The 22,517-nt window shown below is 37.2% G+C and overlaps 1 protein-coding gene across 2 annotated transcripts in view; it reads right to left on the bottom strand.

The window, feature by feature from the left end:
• The window catches only part of LOC137283698 (rho GTPase-activating protein 24-like), a 33,764-nt gene that overhangs the window by 5,395 nt on the left and 5,852 nt on the right, over window positions 1–22,517 (bottom strand). The window contains exons 2-4 of one of the 2 annotated variants that reach the window (XM_067815355.1): window positions 16,325–16,394; window positions 5,613–5,870; window positions 3,022–3,138 (exon numbers count right to left, since the gene is read on the bottom strand). In XM_067815355.1, coding sequence (XP_067671456.1) covers window positions 3,022–3,138; window positions 5,613–5,870; window positions 16,325–16,391 — 442 coding nt within the window. In that variant the 5' untranslated portion in view covers window positions 16,392–16,394. The remainder of the gene's footprint in view (window positions 1–3,021; window positions 3,139–5,612; window positions 5,871–16,324; window positions 16,395–22,517) is intronic. The other variant, XM_067815356.1, reaches the window with a different exon arrangement.

Below are 22,517 nucleotides of genomic sequence, written 5' to 3'. Positions count from 1 at the left end.
CTGATGTATGTTTTATAGTGCTACATCAAGGAAATAAATGCAGTAACGCTACTAACATGTGTGAACAGTTAATGTGGGGTTGAGTCCCATCCAGTATTCGAACTCACAGTCTAACAGTGAGGCACCAAACAGCCATCACACAATGTCAGAGATCTAACCCACTCAGGCACCACAGCTTCCACACAAAACAAAGTCGGACAACTAGTAGACTACATTTGTACCCCTCCGCCAAGTGTCCCTTAACAAAATACAAAAGTTAGTACTTTGCTGAAAGTGTAATCTTGAATCTTGTTTGTTACATCTGACCACTTTCCAAATCATACTCATCCCATGTCAACGGGCATCCTGATAACGAGTCCGTGCTTTATCAGATCAGGGTGAGTGAGTGAGTTTAGTCTTAGGATGCTTTCAGCAATTAATTCCAGCAATATCACAGCAGGGGATGCAAGAAACAGGCTTCACAAATTCTACCCTGTAGGGAATTGGACCCAGGTCTATTCAGCATGATGAGTGAGTGCTTTAACCACTAGGCTACCCCACTGCCCAAGATCCAGGATGATGTTGAACAAAATATTTCAAATTATTACAACAAACATTTGATACCAGTAGAAAAGTAGAAGCAACCTTTTTTTGTCAAGTAAATCAGTCTATCATCAGATTCAGTATGATAGTTAATAGATGCATATTCCTATTATCTACCGACCCCCACAGAAAATGTCTTAAGTTTGTCTAATAAGGATTTTTGCAATTCTGATTAGAGGAAAAGAAAAAGAGACTAACAGCTGCCACATAACATCAACACAGATAAAGAACCGTTGGAAGTATGGATCAACAAATCAAGGCAGAAAATACTGTTCTTGTCGCTGATGTTTTTTTGCCAATACTTAAACTGCTCTTGAAATTGACAAAATACTCAATCCTAGTATATTTTGAATCAAATAACGTTCTTAATGGTGATGAGTGTTTTATACTTTTACATACTTTGAGGAAGGTTTACATAAATAGTAACATCTGAAAATCACAATGTGTTTACACTTTCATTCAAAATGTTTTTGTTCTGTTTTCATTTCACATTTTTTGATTCAGACATTAATGTTACACAAAAACGAGTCTGCTTTCTGAAAAAAAATTCTTTAATTTTGTTTATGTTTCATTTAGCAAAGACAGGAACAAAAAGCAAACTCATTCACTCACTCATTCATGTTTTGTATGTTTGACGAGTCACTTCCAATCAAAAAGTAATATTTGTGTTCAGACTTTCAATCAAAATGTTTTTGTTCTGTTTTTTTGTTTATTCAGACATTAGTGTTACACAAAAATGCTCCTGCTTTCTGAAAAAAAAAAATATAATTTTATTTTTGTTTATTTTTCATTTATCAAAGACAGGAATAAAGAGCAAACACATTCACTCACTCATTCATGTTTTGTATGTTTGACGAGTCACTTCCAATCAAATGTTGTTGTAATCCTAATTATTTTGTTGTAATAAATGTCATCTGTCCTAAAAACAGAAATAACTTGGCTTGGCCTAATGGTCATAAAAACAATTCATATGACCCACATAGAGATATCATACTAGTTGGCTTTACATCACACCAGGTGTGAATCCCTCATATACCTGTGACACTGGGAACAGCTGCAGAATGTAATACCCCACCTTCTTTCCCCCCATCCCCCATCCCTCATGAACATCATGGCTATCCAGACTTACAAAATCAATATTTGTATGGATTTCATGGCTAAATATAACAGACTGATATTCTAGATACACATTAATCTTCACTCAATGACAACATGTAGTCACAGACTATTATACATGCAGTTTTACATGTAATAATGCCTTCATGTAGACTGGTTCAGAACTGTTTGTCTGAAACCTTTCCTTGTCATATGACACAACTACCAGGATCAGGTGGACGCTGATGTTGTTGATGTATGTCATCATATCCCAACTGCCTACATCAGTGCTTGATCTTAATCATAGGATTGTTTGGTCAAGACTTGCTACTTCAAGACCATTACCGTAGTGATAATGAGTATGATGCTCAACAACAAACTAACTAACTAGGTCCACTAAGACAAAAGAAATATTGACTTTGTTTGACAATAAGGTAGTAAATCTATCTTACACTTATGTTGCCAGGTTAAGACTCTACAGGGATTTTAATTACACAAGATCAGAGGCTGACATTGAGCAGTCTGCAGCAAGTGATACTGAAGTTCCAAAATGTAAACTATAAATTTCCCGCTTGAGGTTACAATAGCTACAACTACTGCAGCTTTGTTGTTAGGTAACTTGTATTTCACTGACAATGTCAACAGTAAAGAGCTTCATGGATTTGTTTCAATAAATTTGTTGAACTCAATTTTATAATGCAAATGTCTGAAATTCTGAAATGTTTCGATAAATATGACTTCCAACAAAATTTGAACAAAATAAACACATACAGGTAATATGTTTCCAAGGATACTCAAATTTTACATCTTAGAAAAATTCCTGCTCTGTTCACTGTCATTCCAATTATAAGCTAATCAATGCCATGGGAGTATGAAGTTCCTGGCCAGTGAACTGCCATTGCCTCTCATCCACCCTGCTCCTGTCTCACAACAGCAGTATCTTTAATCACCTAGGACCACAATTTAATGGTTTACACATTTTTGACATCTGTAGTATGCATATTTTGATGGGAAAATCTACAGGAGCAAGTAGAAAGCCAAAAATGCTGTGCTTTCAGTGTATGCCATAGTTGCCTTCAGATTTAACAACACAAAATGTGAAGAACTCATCACGTGAAACTACCCTAAAACTGAACATTCAGAAATTTCAATATGAAATTCAGAATAGTAATAAATGAGAAGGGGATTGGGAATCTAAACCTCTGCTTAGCAAATCAAATGTTTGCATTCCTACTGTCTATGATACTTCATGTTAAAAGGTTCTTGCTTCTTGGGTCCATTCAGTAAACAAATTCAAGAGAGACAATCATTATTACAAACAAATGCAGAATTTAGTGAACATACCTCCACCTATGTCGGCATAGAGCACATATCTGAGGTCTTTCACCCAGCCCAGCCTTTCTTCTCCTGATGAGGCACATAGCATCACTGTCTCTCCACTGCCTGTCTCAAGTCTTGGGCCTGATGAGTAAGCACAACTGATTATTATGTCTTGTGCTAGTATTACAATTAGCAATGACTAACACAAATTCAAAGATGAAGATCTGGATTAGAAATGGTCCGCAGCAACCCATGTTTGTCAAAAAGCAGTAACAGGATTGTGTGGTCAACTCACTGACTTGGTTGACACATGTCATGAGATGAGTTATGCAGCCGGATGCTCATGATGTTGATCACTGGATTGTCTAGTCCAGACTTGATTTTTTATAGACTGCTGCTATATAGCTGAAAAATTGCTGAGTATACAACAACAAAAAACAGTGGGTGGTGTACTGCACATATGTCTGAGATGGACTCAGTTCTGGCAAAAACTTCAATATCTGTCTAAATTATTTGGTAAGTGTGGCATTATGTAACAAACAATCTATCTACCCAAATGATGGGGCATTGGGGGCTGCCTAAGTGCAGGATAAAGTCACTGATGGAGGATATGATAATGTCCGTTACAAACTGACAGCTGAGGGACCAGTTTGGGTTAACTGTTTTGCGTGGCCTTTAGCAATATCATCACAATGGACTCAAACCTGGGACTTAGGTTTCCTTATCTAATGCTTCAACCACTTGGCTACTGCTATGTCCCTGTCCCAACGCCACATTGAACAACAATCCAGTTATATCATGCTTTATCAGTTTATCGATTAATTGAAACCCTAAAGCACGTGGGTGATGCTAACAAACATGTAAATATAATGAGGGTGAATTATGATCACATGTATCCATTGTTCCCAAGTGACGTAACTCTGTACAATCACTGTACCTAGACTGATGCTGGTAAGATACAACACCCCAACATGGCGGCAAGTAGACTGCTTGGTGATTACTCCCGTCAAATTTGCAGTGTTCCACATGTATACAATCAAATTATTTATTAAATACATTGAATGCTTTGAATTTGCTTACTAATGTCTCTGTGTTGAAGAATGAGCATTTTAAAAATGGTGCGAGGATGTCAGTAACTCAACTGATATCCAGACATTGAGTTATTGCTAATTTGAGGGAAGTAATCGCAAAGCATTACACAATCCCTTTTAGAAAGTGATCAAATGTAACATGTGTTATATTTGGGATTAAACTTTCTTGGTGAAGGTGACCCGTGAAGGTCCCGGGGTAGAATAGGCCTTCAGCAACCCATGCTTGCCATAAAAGGCGACTAAACTTGTCGTAAGAGGCGACTAATGGGATCGAGTGGTCAGGCTTGCTCACTTGGTTGACACATGTCATCTGTTCCCAATTGCGCAGATCGATGCTCATGTTGTTGATCACTGGATTGTCTGGTCCAGACTCGATTATTTACAGACTGCCGCCATATAGCTGGAATATTGCTGAGTGCGGCGTAAAACTAAACTCACTCATTCACTCACTTGGTGAAGGTCAAATTTAAGTAATTTTTTGTTTGAGTCCCATCTGGGACAAAGTCAGCTGCCTAGACAGCTCAGCCCCTTGTGGAAGTCGCAGTGTCTGAGTGGGTTAACCGTGTGACTTTGTGTGCTGGCGACTAGGTGCCTGACTCTGATGGTGTGGGTTCGAATCCCAGAAGAGACTCTAACAAAGAAGTACTAGAATTTGTACTTTATTAAGAAAACATATTAACACATGTTACAAAAAAATCACCAACTGATCTACCAGCCGCCATGTTGGAATGCTAGTAAGGCACATTACCAGCAATCACCTTGCGAACATTGAAAATGAATTGTAGCCATGATTGAGACCACTGCTAAGAACACCTGATGTGCTATAATAAGTTATTGAGTTTACAGGTATTTCCTGTGTTTGACTTTTCACACATGATAATTCATGTCACTTTCTTCAAGAGTCGGTAATGATAAGAAGGGTAGGTCTAAAGGTGTTTAAATGTTTATTATTCAGATGTGTAGAATTATGAGGTCATGGCTGTACCAACATTACTACTTACTACTTATAAGAACAAGTTAAAGATGTCAATACATTATGACTGATCACATCAACCATGGCACAGTTTCACAAAGTAAATGCTGGGCTACAATTAGCCTAACTCCTGTGCTTTAAATGGAGACTTACAATGACATTACAATCGCTTTGTGACCAAGGCTAAAGCGATCACTACTTGAACACAACTGATAAAGTCTTCTTGGCTATCATCAGTAACTAACAGTGTATGCTTCTGTATGCTCACTTGGTTGAAGATTACACCAGACATTGACTGTTTCATGAAAGTTGATCATCTGTTTTACAAATACCATATTTTCTCTAATAAGCAATGGGTGTCTAATAATTGCTGGGCCTCTAATAAGTCTCAGGGGATAAGCAGCAGTTAAGATACAATTAATTACACCCAGTAAGCCTGGCCTCTATTGATGTGCTGGGTATGGAAGTCTCTTGAACTAATAAGAGCCCGGGCACTTATTAGAAGAAATACGGGATACTGTCAGTAACTGTTAATACAAATGATAGGTCACCTGGTACAAGATCAAAGCAGAACTTCTCTGGCTCGTCTGGACTGACAGGATGTTCGGTAACTTTATGGCTACCACTTGTCAAAAAGTACGAACTCTGCGGCTTGATATCGTCCTCTTTGCTGAACTGAAACAGCATCTTGTCTGTGAGAACAAACCACCGCCGGTGCCAGATCTTCATCATTCCACCCTTCTTCAGCAGCCATCCCTTCCGAGACTTCCTCTGCTGACCCTTCAGGCTGGGTGATATGGGGTTCATGTCTGGAATGGCAGAGGGTAGATACAGGCATTATACAACGTTTAGTGTGGATTTCAATGTATCATACAAAATTAGAAGTCTATTTATAGAAATATCAGTAAGATTTAGTGGAGCATATATTAGTATTTCTTCTCGTCATATCAGCATGAACGAAAAGAAGGTTTAACATGAATTATTGGCTTTCATACTTGCGAAAGAATATTTAAATCTAACAAAATCTGAATAATAAGGTCATAAAACAAGACAGGTATGAAAACGAAAATGGAATTTGGTTATCATTATCATCAAGAGTATAGCTTGTAAGACTAAGGGCTTCCAGGGTACTATATCTCTATTGTATTGAAAGAAATACTCTTGATCCAGGCACCATAAAGATTACTGATTATTAGTTAGGTTATAGGATTTTTAGATAAGTAGGCAAGGTTAGGCAGAAAGAACAGATTGTAAAGACCTTTCCAAAACATTCCATTAGTATTTCTTTCTGTGATGTAGAAATAAGATAGATAATAACACACAAACACACAACTTCTGAAAGGATGTTCTTCTTGAATTCAACTAGATGCTCCATGTATCACCGAGTAATTTTTTTAGAATAAACTTCTCTCCCGTCTCTCTCCACACATGCATGCACACACACAGAGAGAAAAATCTACAAATCAATGCATTTCAACACTATCAATTTCACTTCACTCCATACAACAAAAATTCAGGAATTAATTTATTAACAATAGGTTTGTGAAGGGGAAGTTAATGTAGCATAACTCATGATTAAATGCTAAATGCACCCTATGGCTCTGGACAACAATGATTAATAAACAAGAACAAAATAAACATTCTCATTTAGGAAATACATGCAGGTGATCAACAGGGAAATGAGATTCACAACTAGACTGACACTCAGTGAGTGACTGTGGTTGAAGTAATCAAAACTATATCAAGTTACTATGGCAACCTGCACATTATTGCGAATCCAAAGTGGCCAAATAAATGATTGACAACATGAACTACATCCTGGGTACAATGACAATTGCAAATCGTTGGCAAAAACGCCACAAATACTCCGAAGACATACTGTCTCGGCAGCTACATATTAGTCTCTCTAACAACAAGCATGAAGTCCTGTCTAACTGTAGTCTATGGAGTGTTTCAAAAATTATATGGGTATAAATAGGTATGATAAAATTAGCATGTAAATTTTGTGGGTGGGTGAGTGGGTGAGTCTGTACTGTTTAAAGCCGTGTTGAACTGACTCAGTGAATCAGTCTGATTACAACTCCTCAGCTTCTCACTGGGCCATCCTCAACCCTCAAACACACAATTAACTGTCACGATCCTGAGAAAAAGATACAATGTCTCATTAAAACAAAAACGTTCTGTAACATAAATATGAATATCAGACGGCAAGGGTTGAAAGAATCAACAGATTTTATCACAAAGCCATACATTGAGAAAAGCATGAATACATAAAGAGGGTTAAAAAGGTAAGAAGTAACACATGTATGATAGAACACAGAAATACTCAATAGACATAGCTATAATAAACCATTAAATACATTGTATCAGTAGTATACATGGCTGAAGCTGGACACATCTGGAAATAACAAGGTCTTAACGAGTGAGTGAGTGAGTGAGTGAGTGAGTGAGTGAGTGAGTGAGTGAGTGAGTGAGTGAGTGAGTGAGTGAGTGAGAATAGCTTTACTCCACACTCAGTAATATTCCTACTATACGGTGGCGGTCTGTAAATAATCGAGTCTGGACCAGACAATCCAATGATCAACAACATGAGCATCGATCTGCGCAATTGGGAACTGATGACATGTGCCAACCAAGTCAGCAAGCCTGACCACCCGAACCCATTAGTCGCCTCTTACGACAGTCACCTGTTATATCAAGCATGGGTTGCTGAAGGCCTTTCCTACCCCAGATCTTCACGTCAACAAGGTCTTAATACAAAGATGTTAAGCTAATGACAAACAAACCTAACTCGTTAGCTAAATCATTAGCACTATCTGAAAAAAGAGGGATATATTAACAATCAATTTTGAAATATGCAATAAAAATCTTACAACTTTTAACAATAAAAAGAAATTAATACATTATTATATTTTAAAGATGATTTATACACAAATGTAATGTCTGTGAGGCTGCATAAAAGAAATAAATAATGTTCTATGTTATGTTCTACAGCTGTTAGTTCTTAGAACAGTGAGCACTAGATCTTCATTGCTGGGTTGGAAGTATTGGTGATTACTATTGTATCTATACAAGAGCTTGTATTTTTGTCCTTGATTTGTGACTGCATTGAAACATGTCATCAACCGAACTGGTGAGCTACAAAAGCACAATGGTCAGATTATATAACCTAGTTCAGCGGATCACACCATGGTTTTATCAACATTCTAGCAATATGACGGCGAAGAACACCAGAATTGGGCTTTACACATTGTACCCATGTCATGAATCAAACGAACAAACACCCTTCAATGGTTTTAAAAACAATACAAGATAATTTCCTTTCTGACGGACAAGACTGAATGAATGAGTGAGTGAGTGAGTGTGTGAGAGTGGGGTGGGTTTTGTGCTGCTTTTAGCAATACTTCAGCAATATGGCAAGGGACATCAGAAATGGGCTTCATGCATTGTATCCATGTGGGGAATAAAACCCAGGCTTGTAAGCTTTAACCACTGGGCTACCCTTCGATCTCTGAACAGATAAGTAAAAATATGAATACACAATGACTTATCCCAAACTGGGGGCAAATGTTAGATATGTTACATTTTGGATTACTTATAATTGTAACTTTAAGTAAACAAAAAACAATCGGGAATAAAAATCCATTGCTGAAGTTTCATTACAATACCTGTACTAATGATTATTATCATTCATCATTTTGTACATAATGTTTCGTTAAACGAGATGACATTAAATTTTAACTCACTCACTGTCCAAAAACTACAAAAACAAATATAACTCAATCAAGCACTGTTTGGTTTTGGTTGGGTATTTTTGAAACGACCCAAAATATGTATTATTTTTACATAATTATTATGGTTACAAAGCAATCGTACTAAACAGTGGTGCAACAGTTTTGCAATAGTTGCAGCTATTTTGTTAACAGCATGAATCAATCTAACAGACTACTGAACAATATATTGCTGATAATCATTTTCTTCCATGATACTGCTGACACCAAAGGGAAGTAACTCTAATCCAAAGTAATAGTATTCTTTGCAACCAACACACAGGCATGAAATAAATTAGCATAATTCATGGTCTGTTGTGTGAACATCTCATTTGCCAACAATGCATTTCAATGATTACACAATGCCGTCTAGAAAGTGGTCAAATGTAACATGTCATATTTGAACCCTCTGAGGGTCAGGTTCGAATCTTGCATTGGACTAAACCAAAAATAGTACTAGAATTTGTACTCTGCTAAGAAAGTGTAATCCCAAATATGACACATATTACAATACATTTCAAATATTAATTTCATGATGATATACATGTAGTAACATTGTAATGGAAACCAACAAATTAGATGACACCGACAATGAGACATATTGTCACAAAACAAAAGGCTTCCTACACTATTTTGAAATTAAGTCTAATCAAAACCACAACAGTATTTTAATTATGTATGGAGTTCAGTATTTTGTCTTAAAACTATGACATTTTGATACCTGTGATAAAAATATGGAATGCGAAACATAAAACTTAAAGTATACAACACTACTGTGCAACAGGAAAGTATTCGTGGAGAGAATTTTTCACACAGAATTGAACAGGAAATGTAGAAGAAAACAGAAACACATGATTAATGCTAGACATTACCAGATAAAAACAATGTTTTTAAAACTCCTGAATTCTGAACATTTCAAAAGAGCATACGATTTCTGACCTTTACAAGGACTACCGAAGAAAAGTTTCACCACCAAGAGCCTTGTGGGTTACAGATGAGAGGTTCAAAAGTTTACAGTTTACAACAGAAGCTTAGATGGACACCTTGCCACAGCTAAGCTAAATATTGATGATACTGATAAACAGGGCTGCAAAGATTCACCCAGACCTTGATTAGATCTAAGGTTTTATAATGGGTTCTCAATTTGATCATTTTCAATTCAATTCATACAAGTAAAGACATCACATTTCACTGTCACCTTGTGATAGTTACTATCAACAATACTCACTGGATAGTTAGCTCAGCATCAACAAATCAATGTTTCAACTTATTTCATCACCCAAAACTGCTTGAATTGGAGTCAGGATTAGAAATAACTTGTATAGGTATTCAAACATCGAATTGAAACAGAGACAATGATTATCGAAAGTCAAAACTAAGACATCAGGTTCAATTTTTTATGAATCGAACTGAATCAGTGCAAGCCTACTTATAAAGCTGTTTGAAGTTGCAGCACATATAATGTGCATTGTTGTATGGAAAGTTTGAGATGAGCACTGTGACTTCTTCACCACACATTGCGTCGCCTCTAACAACTTGTCCAGAGTAGAGTTTCAGACCTACTCTAAATCGGATCTACCTCATTAGATGGTATCCTGTTGGTGTTAGTTTTTCCAGATTCTCTTCAGATAAAACTTATTTCTACTACACAATATTAAGACCAGAAAAAACATACTTTTTGAATAAACACTGTCCATATATACTGCTTTAGCTGAATCTTATCACAGTTAATTAGTTTCAAAAAACAATTTTCTGTTGTTACACCTGTTGACTACTTCAAGATGACACGTTTGAGTGAGTAATTTTTACACAACTTTTAGCAATATTCCAGCAATATCACAATAAGGTGGAACCCCTCCCCCAAACCCCCATATGATCAGTCTTGAAGTGAACTTAACTTTTACCTATTTGGGACTTCACACCATTATATTTTCTACTCTGAACTGCTGGTATCCAGTGAACAATGAGCCAAAGAAGGGCACCTACTCCTCACAACGAATATGTTTTTTAGAAATGACCCACTGATGAAGGCATGAACCCTGGAATTTATCCTGGATCCCCCGTGAGTTTATCGAGATTAAAACCGTAATCAGACACTTTTCATCAGATACCCAACCATGGCACAACACAGAATATGATATGGTACAGAGAGATCTCATTTAGAACTTGAGTATCAAGCTGCATACCTGCTTTAAACACATCTATTCATGTCACAGTGGCAAGTTTCGCCATTCCATACCATGGGAATTCTGAAGAATGATCCCCAGAAAAATACTCTGACTTTGGGAATTGTGGGTTAAAATAGATATCTAGTAAGTTTTGACACATGCTTGCCATAAAGGCTGACCAAATGGATTGGATAATCTGGTGACTTTGCTCCTTGTCTCTCAACGCCAAATGTTTGTGATACTTCCCATAGTAACAATACAGGTTTGTCTGGGTAAGCATTAATTACAACAGGCCACCAGTCTACAGATACCAAATGGCCATTAAACAACAAACATGGATACAAATGTGCTGTGTTTCAGAGGATGACCAAATCCTTTACTTGCAGACAGAAATGGATGACAATCTAAACGCGCACTAAATATACTGGCCTGGGAGTTGATGACTCATGACACTGTGAAAACAATGGCAAAAACAATGGCAAAAACAAGCAGCCTTCCTGCAGAGTAGCCTAATGGTTAAAGCATTTGCTTGTCATGCCAGACCAAGGTTTGATTCCCACCATGGGTACAATATGTGAGGTTTATTTCTGGGAGGGGTAGTAGGGTAGCTTAGCAGTTAGATCTTTTGTTTGTCATGCTGAAGACCTAAGTTCAATTCCCTAAGTGGGTACAATATATGAAACCCATTTCTGTTGTCCCCTGCTGGAATATAGCTGGAATATTGCTTAAAACTGCGTAAAACCATATCCACCCACTTGTCATATAATATGTCTCAAGTTAATGACTCATAATGGTGTCACTAGAATTACATACAGCAACTTGCCCACATCACTTGTCTTAACTTTAAAGCTGTGTACTAACAATTCACTTCCTGACCATGAAACCGAGCTGCCCTACCAGCAGACCTGCCAACTCTCACGGAGTCTTTGGCATGAGACTCACAATTTTTAAGCATTTGTCACGCTCTCACATTGATAATCTCACCCTTTTCATAAAAGTTTAACATAAATTAATCAAAGCCACTTTTTCACTCATTTTTCGCTTATCAATTCCACTTTTAGGGTGGTAAAAACACTACTTTTCTTCAGCTTGACCCCCGAACAGGTCCCTGCCCTGGACCCCAGCTTCTCAAGCTTTTTTTCTTTGGGGGTTGGGAGCTCTGTACCAGCTTGTATCAAACATTTTCCACTACAGTACAACAGTTGTAGTTTGGAAGCAGACATATTACTTGGATTCCTGTTGATTATTCAAAATGTCCCTGAGCAGTATTTACCTGACAACTAATTTATATAATTCAGTTTCAGTATCTGTTGGAACTTACAGAACTTAGAGCTGTGTACTAACAATTCACTTCCTGACCATGAAACCGAGCTGCCCTACCAGCAGACCTGCCAACTCTCACACCGCATTTGGCTTGAGACTCACAGTTTTTAAGCATTTATCACGCTCTCACATTGATAATCTCATGATTTTTAAAAAAGTTTAATGTAAATTAATCAAAGCCACTTTTTCACTCATTTTTCGCTTATCAATTCCACTTTTAGGGTGGTAAAACACTACTTTTCTTCAGCTTGACCCCCAAACCAGGTCTCCGCCCTGCACCTGACCTGGGCCTGCAGCCCCTGGACCCCGGCTTCTCAATTTTTTTTCTTTGAAGGGTTGGAAGCTCTGTACCAGCTTGTATCAAACATTTTCCACTACAGTACAACAGTTGTAGTTTGGAAGCAGACATATCACTTGGATTCCTGTTGATCATTTAAAATGTCCCTGGGCTTTATTTACCTGACAACTAATTAATATAATTCAGTTTCAGTATCTGTTGGAACTTACAAAACTTACAGGAAACAAAACATTTTCAACTACATTCTTGTCTCTTTGAAATGGGCTTTCATTCAAAATTTCACAATGTATATATCTTGGTGATTTATGACACTGGTGTCAGTTGTTACATGTTGCATGGCTAGTGTTAAACGTTAGGAACAAGTTTCCTTATATTATTGTTTTTCTAATCATCGTATCTATTTGTCAAAGAATTGTTGTTTGTTAACAGTCTGATGTGAGACAACATCGATGAAACATAAGAATCTTGATACATCTCAAAAACAACAATAGCTACACCAGTCCACATGACACTATACTTTTAGTACTTTTGAACATGGATTATGTCAACAAAGATCTCTAAAAACTGAATAAACTTCAAAAATGGTGTAACAACAAAGAAAATAAAATTGAATCATAATTACTTTTCGGTGTCCTCCAAATGCTTTTGAAGAGATGCATTTTGTGTGACGATATATATGCTACTGACGCTTATGTATCTACTGAACATTTCAACCAAGAACAACAGGAAATCTAAGCATAGTCACCCAAATGACGTAAGTGTGGACGTTTTCACTGATAAGTAAACAAACATTTCTATATCTAACTTCCTAAAGTTGTAAATGGGCGCGGTAGTCTTTCATATCGAAATCATACATAGGCAACTGTCAGTGACATGATGCTTTAAAGTTTCATATATGAACAGATTTATTCACTATTAATTTCACTGGGAGGAGAGTGAAAAGGAACTAGGTCAGAGAAAGTAGCCATTGATGTGAATCTACATGCACAGAAAAGCTGCTGACATACATAATCAGCAGATCCTAATTGTCGTGTTGTTTAATATTCCAGTGACATCACCACAGGTGGTGGTCTGTATATAATAAAATCTGGACTAGATAGTTCTGTGATCCACAGCATGAGTATCAATATACTCAACTGGGATATGATGACACGTGTCAAACAAGCCCGTGAGTAACCTTTACACCAAGCATGGGTTGCTGAAGACTGATTCTAACCCAGATCTTCATGGGTCCTCAGATTGGCAGTGAATATAGTGGAATGATTTATTAACATGATTTCAGCACTGATAGATACCAATGGATTTGCAACCAATAAAGATAGTTGTTGCATGTCAATGACTGAATATTGAAGATATTTTTATTAAAATGGTGGATTTTTTTCAGATCATGCATAAGTCAATTCTAACGGACTTGCATACCAAGCAGCTTAACAATATGACAAATATTCAGTCTGGCTGACAAATTATGGTGTTCACGAAACACTGGTTGCAAACACATACTCTGCTGAAATAAATTGCCCTGAGGGAATTAAAGACAGCTTTATACATAAAAGTGAGTAATATTCAACCCATTCATATAGAAAGTAATCTTGCCCAGGACTTGGAACCTAGTGGTTTATGACAAAACATTTTGGTCATGTGGGTAGGTAACGTGAATAAACCAGGCAGGTGTTCTAAGCAGGTGGTCCATCTCTACAGCCTTGGTATTTGCCAGGAATTTCATTCACTTCTACAGGTCAGCTCATTGCTTTGCATCACTGTTATCAATACCGAAGCTTTGATACATCTGTCTTTAAGTAATATCTGAAGCAGGCAAGCAAGTTATTGATAGTTTCAACAATGTCAGCAACATCACTGAAATTAAACATTCTATTCATGTAACCAATTCATACATGTGCAGACTTGCTAGATTGAAATCAGTCTGGATAGTAACTATTTAATGGCTGTTAATATTAACCTGTTTCAGCAAAGTGGATGCAAAAATTTTTATTAGGAAACCAGTGAAATACAAATGTTAGCCAGGCCATGTGACATACATTATTTTGACATTATATTGACCATCTTGGTTAGCTGTTTGTCATGATCTGTCTGTCCTGGGGCACTTGAGAAATCATAAATCAGGTTTGGTGAAAGATTAAAATTATTTGTTACAATGCAATGACTGAACATGACTAAGGGAGTATTCACAAACTGATCCAAATATGACAATGCAACTGTTATGACATATCAAGTAAACCCCCTTGAGGGAAAAATAAGTAATTAAGATGGAGTTACAAAATATTCACATGTTACAGATAAGTTTCATGATACATCACTGAATAGGAAAAAATGAAAATAATTTTTTTGCTGCAGTCAGCACTTCAACAGACACATGATGTGGTCCTGTACTTTAGCAAACAGGAATCACACAACCAAGTGGTTAATAGCATGAACATCAGTCATCATATCAATACATGAACACAAAAATGAGCAAATGCCAGCCATAATTAACCTTCACAAAATGGAAACATATACCACATCCTGATAGAAATTGTTAGCTGGAACATTCAACAACAAACAAACAAACATTTTTCCCAAGGATATCTTTGCTGTTGCAAACTGAAAACATTTACATCGAGAATATCTACAAACTACAGGAGTTAAAAGTATCTATCCCTAAGTAATCAAAATATTAGTTTTGAGCAGCAGCAAGGAAAGCCAACATTAATTCATGAGGGACAGATAATTCATGATTTGCAAATAAGTTATTCTTTATGTCACCTTTCATTAACCTGCCTTACGTAACCTGTCTAATACAACCATATTTCCCAGTTCTTGTAAAATCCCCTAGTGACCAAAAATTGCAACACAAATTATCTCCCTTTTTTTAATCCAATCCAACCATGTTACATTCACCATAGAACTGCTTTCTATGCATTTACCTAGATCCAATATGACGGTTGCAGTGGAGTTAGTTGATCTGTGTGTGAAGGATAGATTCAGTTTAGCTAAAGCAGTTGACAAGATGTTTTTGTTGATGTGACACTTAAGAAATTTAATGGCTTGCTTGACCCCTGTCAGCGAGGGGGTTATACATCTGACATTACATGACTAGGTTCTGTCTAGATGAATCCTTTGTGCATCATGCTGGGGATGCGCATAGGAAATTACCGAGGCTTTGCAAATGATCACTTTTGAAACAACATTGAGGACTGCACAACTAAATCTGACCCTCTCTGTTACCTGGCTGTTATCTGAGCTGTTGCTACACCCTTGTCAAAAGTCTTGCACTATTAAATGAAACTAATGATGGTTTGTTAAACAACTTTGACATTTTGTTGACAAAAATTATAACAAAATTCTGCTGAGTTGGTGTGTTTTTCCTATTTACTTTGGAATTGGTTTGAGTCATTTATGATTATTTGTTTTTGAGATATGTTTATTGAGTTTTTGAGCGCAATTCACTGGGGAGATTTTGAGATTTTGATGGACTGTAACTGTCTGTCTGCCTGAAAATTAATGAAAACAATTTCACAGATATCCTTGTCTCTGTGTGCATGTTTTCCACAACGTGAATAAACCAGTAAATAATATAACAGCTACACAAAGGCATAAAAAATGGCAACAAAGACATAAAGTGACAAAAGACAAGCTGGACTAAGAAAAACGGTGAGAAAGCATGCTTGAGACTAAATGAAGAAAGTAACACATTGTCGGCTTCATACCTACGTAGAAGGTGCATGTGGCATGCACTTCGCTGTCAGAGTCACTGACCTGGGCACATCCAAACATTGTCTTTAAAAAATAAATAATACACAAAGATAACATAAGATGTGCATGAAGGTGAAGGATAATAATACAACAATATTCAACATGCACGTGCGATAATTAGTATGGTGGGTGCTGTTGTACAACACAACCTTAGTGCTAAGACTACCCTATGTCTATCTTAAGGTATGGGAGTCGCAGTCACCTTAGTGCTAAGACTACCCTATGTCTATCTTAAGGTATGGGAGTCGCAGTCACCTTAGTGCTAAGACTACCCTATGTCTATCTTAAGGTATGGGAGTCGCAGTCACCTTATCGCTAAGACTACCCTATGTCTATCTTAAGGTATGGGAGTCGCAGTCACCTTATCGCTAAGACTACCCTATGTCTATCTTAAGGTATGGGTGTCGCAGTCACCTTATCGCTAAGACTACCCTATGTCTATCTTAAGGTATGGGAGTCGCAGTCACCTTAGTGCTAAGACTACCCTATGTCTATCTTAAGATATGGGAGTCGCAGTCACCTTGGTGCCAAGATCACTTTGTACAATGGCACCCAGGGCCCTTTTCCACAAAGCAGTCTTAGTGCTAAACTGATCATAATTTACTTAATGTACTCTCTCAATGTTACAAGTCTGATATGACAAAGTCCCTATACTTTAACATTGACTTACGACAGTCATAGCAGTATGATTGCTTTGTGACACGGGCTTCTGTTTTTTCCTTCAACATTCTCATCACCAAGGTACTCATGGTGAAGCAATAAGTGGGTGTGTTATTCAAATGGTAAAGAATAAGGTTACGTGTCAGTGAGTGAGTGATAATGGTTCGATACCATTTGGGGCTATATGAGTGCAAGGACAACACAGGTCAAGGGCTAAGCTAAGGGGATGATTAGGGTAAGGAAGGGCCATATTAATGCAAGGGTATAAATTGTTACAGTAAATTTGAAACTGGGACTAATTTACATAATTCTTAAAAAGGACTGTGGTATGTCAGTAAAACTGTAAAAAAAGAATAAAAATGATTAATTCAGGCAAAGTGTTTCTGCTAAATTGGCCGTAAGCATTTACCCCTAAAAATGAAAGAAATCTATTATCAAATTGTAAAAATTGAAACAGAAATAAATGCTTCCCTTTGAACTGTTTGATGTGAGCGGTGCATCAGTGAAGTGACTATTATTATGGTCTAAAAACATAAAATAAAGATTCACACATACATTAAGATACTCTGGAGCTGCCCATGGGGTTATGTTGCCTTTGTTATTTGACACAATGGTGCAAGTCGCTGAACAGTGTTTATAAAACATTCATACTGACTTTTCACCTTAGCACTAATATCACTTTGTACAATGGTATCCAGGGCCCTTTTCCACAAAGCAATCTTAGTGATCATAATTTACAGCATACTCTCTCAATGTTACAAGACTGATTGACAATGTCTCTATTCCTAGACTGAACCACCCTGATCTGTGATCTTGGTGGAGCTTCACATATTTCAGATATCACACAAATCTAAACAGCATAAGTTTCAGTTCCTGTATATGTAAATGGTTTATATTATTTAAGCATTGCCATATAAACCTTAGGCGGAAAGCTTTTATAAGGGAGGGCCTTTGATTCAACAGATTACTGAACAATATACCAGATGCAAGAAAGGAACATAGAAATATTTCATGACCAGAAATAGCGAACTGTGTCAAGAGGGAGTTACATCGTGTAATATCAGACCAGGATGCAGCAGTGCTTGTATTCATGATAATGACCAACATACTTCCTCATTCAAGGGGATATCCGCTCTTGCATACAACCATCTTTCATCCTTCACAGCTAAAACTGTTACAATACTGAGTGAGTGAGTGAGTTTGGTTGAAAACCACTCTGAGCATTAGTTACAAAATTGCTGTCGGCTTGATGTGGAACGACACCTTAGTGATGCAGGACTTAAGACATTTACTAATTTGGAATGCCACAATGTAGGTTTGGTGCTTTAACAGGAGCCTGCCATACCTAAGGGAAGAAACCCTGCAGAACAAAATCCAGGATGGCAACAGCTGAAAACTTAACATTGTGTCATTATATGGGGGGTTCAGGGAAATTTAAATGAATTGGGTGATTCACAGAATCAGAAATTGCAAATCTGTAGATCAGCAGAAAATTTAATTGCCATCCCTGAAAATCTAAAGACAAACATAATCACCACAAAGCTACTGTCCCAACTGATTTAAAACATTTGGTGAGTCCTTACCCATAAATTCACATGTCATTAATGTAAATGGTACTCACATGCTGAATTCTTTACCTTCCAAAGGAAAATATCACAATGACTTTCAACTAAACATCTCAGTTTTGTGTAATGGCTCCCACTGAGCTGTGTTAGATGATGGTATGTATATATAGCCTATATCTCCTCTGCATACCACACTGCATGTGGTGGTCTGTTATCAACAGCTCTATCTATCATGGGGAAATGTACTTCCTTATTAACTGCTGTGAAAGTTCATGATCATAAGCTGCCAGGAGTAACTGATTCCAAATTTCATAGATATATGTATCAACCAAATCTCGTTCAATCTACGTAAATCCATGACATCATAATATAATAAATAAGTTGTCACCCCAAAATATTTCACTTTTCTTATTTATCATCTTCTGAAAAGTCAATCAAACAGAACATATAAAACTTGTTTGCATCTTATACAAACAGCTAGATAATGTACTACTGCTAGACACATATTAGATGATCCTGCTCACTAAATGCATTTGTGACAAGAGAGGCAGTACAACGAATTGGGTGAGTACACTTAGCTGCTACAGGTAGCTTGACAATTATGCACGTGCAATACATGCTAACCGTGACATGAAATCAACACCGCATATTCCTTCAAATGATAAGACTGCAATTTCAGGCATAAGATACTGATATTCCACGCTAACCTTTAGTTAAGACGAAGACAAATAGATGATTGGGGCATTGACAAGCATTTTAGATATTCAACAATTTTGTTAAAAAAAACCCCAGGAAAATGTCATTTGCTTCGTGAATTGGATCGGTGGTCCTAAACATATTTGCTCAGTATATTGTGTTGATTCAATTCGTTGGGATAGTACCTGTTCCCAAATCGAGTGTGCTATAATAATTCATGCATGAAACGCACGGGGAAAATGAACTTCTCGATATTTATCATACAACCTGTCTCCCTCTTGTTTCAAGTGGATCGTTCTGTGGGGCGTTCCCAAGTATGCAAATTGGGGTCATTTGTCAGGTCGTGGATCATCTTATATGTGTTTGCCAGTAATACTTTGGTAGTAATAATGATGTGGGACAAGAGTTAACTGCCCTTGCTAATTGATACACTCTGTCAAAACCTGACATCAGGGGTGGTAAAGACAATCAGGACAATGTTCCAGAAACAAAACATTTTTGAGGTGACGGTGGGCCATAGTTAGTCATTCATAAGCCATAACAAGCAATTTCAAGATGAAATAACGATCTAAATGATTTTTTTTCAAAAACATCTGTTCCAGAATGTTAGTCTTCCGTGTGAATTACTATAGTGTAGTCTTGATGGGTAGCAGCATCTTGAGATGCAAAGATAATAGAAACTGGCTCCCACAAAATATGTACGGCCACTCCCACCTCCATGTAAGTTGTATGACAAGCAACTAAATATTCAAATTTTACGTATGTAATAAATGAAACATTAGGAAAATGCTTTACCTTAGCGCTCTTGACAGTTATCATGGTATATAAACATGATAAAACATATAATCTATCATAGTACTTTAACTAACCACAAGATTAAAGTGACATTTTTCTAAATGCTATGGTTTACTTGAATTCGTTTATAGACATATAATACTGCCATAGTGTTAGATGAGTTTATACTGCAATGAATAAGAATTAAGTGCTGAGGATTTTCATTTTGCACCTGCAAGCGGGTCATCCTGAGTAGTATTCATCATAGCAGTACTGTGACAGGTCGTCTACAAAGGCTTAATTTATAAAAATATACTTTTGGTGAGGACCTGTCACAGTACCATATACTATTTCATGATGTTCACTGAAAACCAAACAGGTCTGATGCTCCTCGGCAAAAGTGTACAACCTCTTGGTATTCACCGTCTTGGCATCCATCGATTAATTAAGCTTAAATGCAAAATCACTCACTGATACCATCATTTCAGTGCCGACTTCAGACATTTTGTGAGCACAACTGTTGTAGGGACGAACACTGCTGACCAGCAGCTCACTTACTATGAAAATAACTTAAGTTTGACTTCCTAGTTTCAGTATCTGTCAGAACCGGAAAGAACAAAACACATTGTTTGGCAGAGGTTAAATACACCAATTTTATAAAAATATGCTAAAAGATTATCATTTACATCAGGTATGAGAAAAAGAGGGTGAGAGTTTAGTTTTATACCACTTTTGCCAATATTCCAACAATATCTGCTGGGTGACACCAGAAATGGGCCTCACACACTGTATTAATGTGAAGAATCGAACATGGGGCTTAGGCATGAAAAGTGAGAGCTTTAACCACTAGGCTACGCCACACACCCAAATAAAACAGGGATAAACATGGATTTAATTGATTTCTACAATTTCAAAACCACTTCATTTACCCTACAAGAGATGAAAGGCCAAAGTGAGACAGGTTGCAAACTTCATTTACCCTACAAGAGATGAAAGGCCAAAGTGAGACAGGTTGCAAACTTCATTTACCCTACAAGAGATAAAAGGCCAAAGTGAGACAGGTTGCAAATTTAACACGTGATTATAAAGACTATAAACAAAATCAAGGTTTACAACTCACAAACTACAGACAAATGCACTGAAACTCTCAACAGCAACTTGGGCCTCAATATAGAGGGTGAATTACTGTTCTGCAATGTTTCTGTTGATCTTGATCCTAGAAGATTAACTATGTACAGCAAGGTTTTATGACTTGTCGTGATGCCACCTGTTAGTGTATGGAAAGGTTGTATGATCTATTGTGATCCTACAAGATTATTAAAAACTGATCGTGATCCTACAAGATTAAATAGTGTACAGCAATATTTTATGACTTATCATGATCCAACAAGTTAACCAGCATACAGGAATATTTATGACCTATCGTGATCCGATTTGTTTACAGCAATGTTTTTCATGAATTCTTTCTTTGACTGATCATACAAAATAGATAAGTTAAGGCCAGAATTTTGTGACTACTTCTGATCTGATACATCAAGTTAGCAAAAGCAATGAAGAATTTGGGAACTAACTAAAACTCACAAAATGGTAAAAACAGAATTATCCTGATCTACAAACATACAAATCCTCACACTTGTCAAGCTGGAGTGCATGGCAGTCTAAATCCTGAATCAAGCTCCACATCAACACAAGCAGAAGAGGCACTTAACCAATGTTGATTAAAAAAGAATCAATCTGTCCTTAGAAAATGGTAATTTTATCAAGGAAATGTTTTGAAACATTAAATTGTCTTTAACTTCAGGGCGGTGGGGTAGCCTAGTGGTTAGAGCATTCGCTCGTCACGCCGAAGACCCAGGTACAATTCCCCACATGGGTACAATATGTGAAGCCCATTTTCTGGCATCCCCACCGTGTTATTGATGGAATATTGCTAAAAAACGGCGTAAAACTAAACTCACTCATTCACTCACTTTAACTACAAGTTTCAAATCCTCTTATACATGTACAAACACTAAGAAACCACCCCAAAATATTTTTTTGCCACAGAATAATGCTGAAAGAATTAGAAAGAAACCTGCTGGGACTTACTATCCCACTGACCTACTGACATTACGTCGCTTAACATCACTCATTGCCTAAGGAATCAACAATTTACAAGCACTTGACACACCTTCCTTAACACATCTAACACTCCTTGCATCTATATGGGAACACATGCATACCTATGTGGCAGCTGTTCTGAGAGAGTCAATGACATGTTTGCAGCCAGGTACAACATGCCTACTGTCTGAGTGGATGCAGAGGCAGATTCTTCAGGAAGTCCTTGGGGTTCGAGACTAATGCTTAGTCCATGAAAATACAGAACCTGAAGATCTGGTCAGAACTGGTATTCCAGAACCCATGCTTGTTGTAAGAGGAGACTAACTGAATCAGGAAGTTGACAGGTCATCGT

The sequence above is a fragment of the Haliotis asinina genome, chromosome 5, assembly GCF_037392515.1.
Source record: "Haliotis asinina isolate JCU_RB_2024 chromosome 5, JCU_Hal_asi_v2, whole genome shotgun sequence".
NCBI classification, from domain to species: domain Eukaryota; kingdom Metazoa; phylum Mollusca; class Gastropoda; order Lepetellida; family Haliotidae; genus Haliotis; species Haliotis asinina.
The sequence above is the reverse complement of the archived record's forward strand: the minus strand, read 5'-3'. Positions and strand labels throughout refer to the sequence as shown.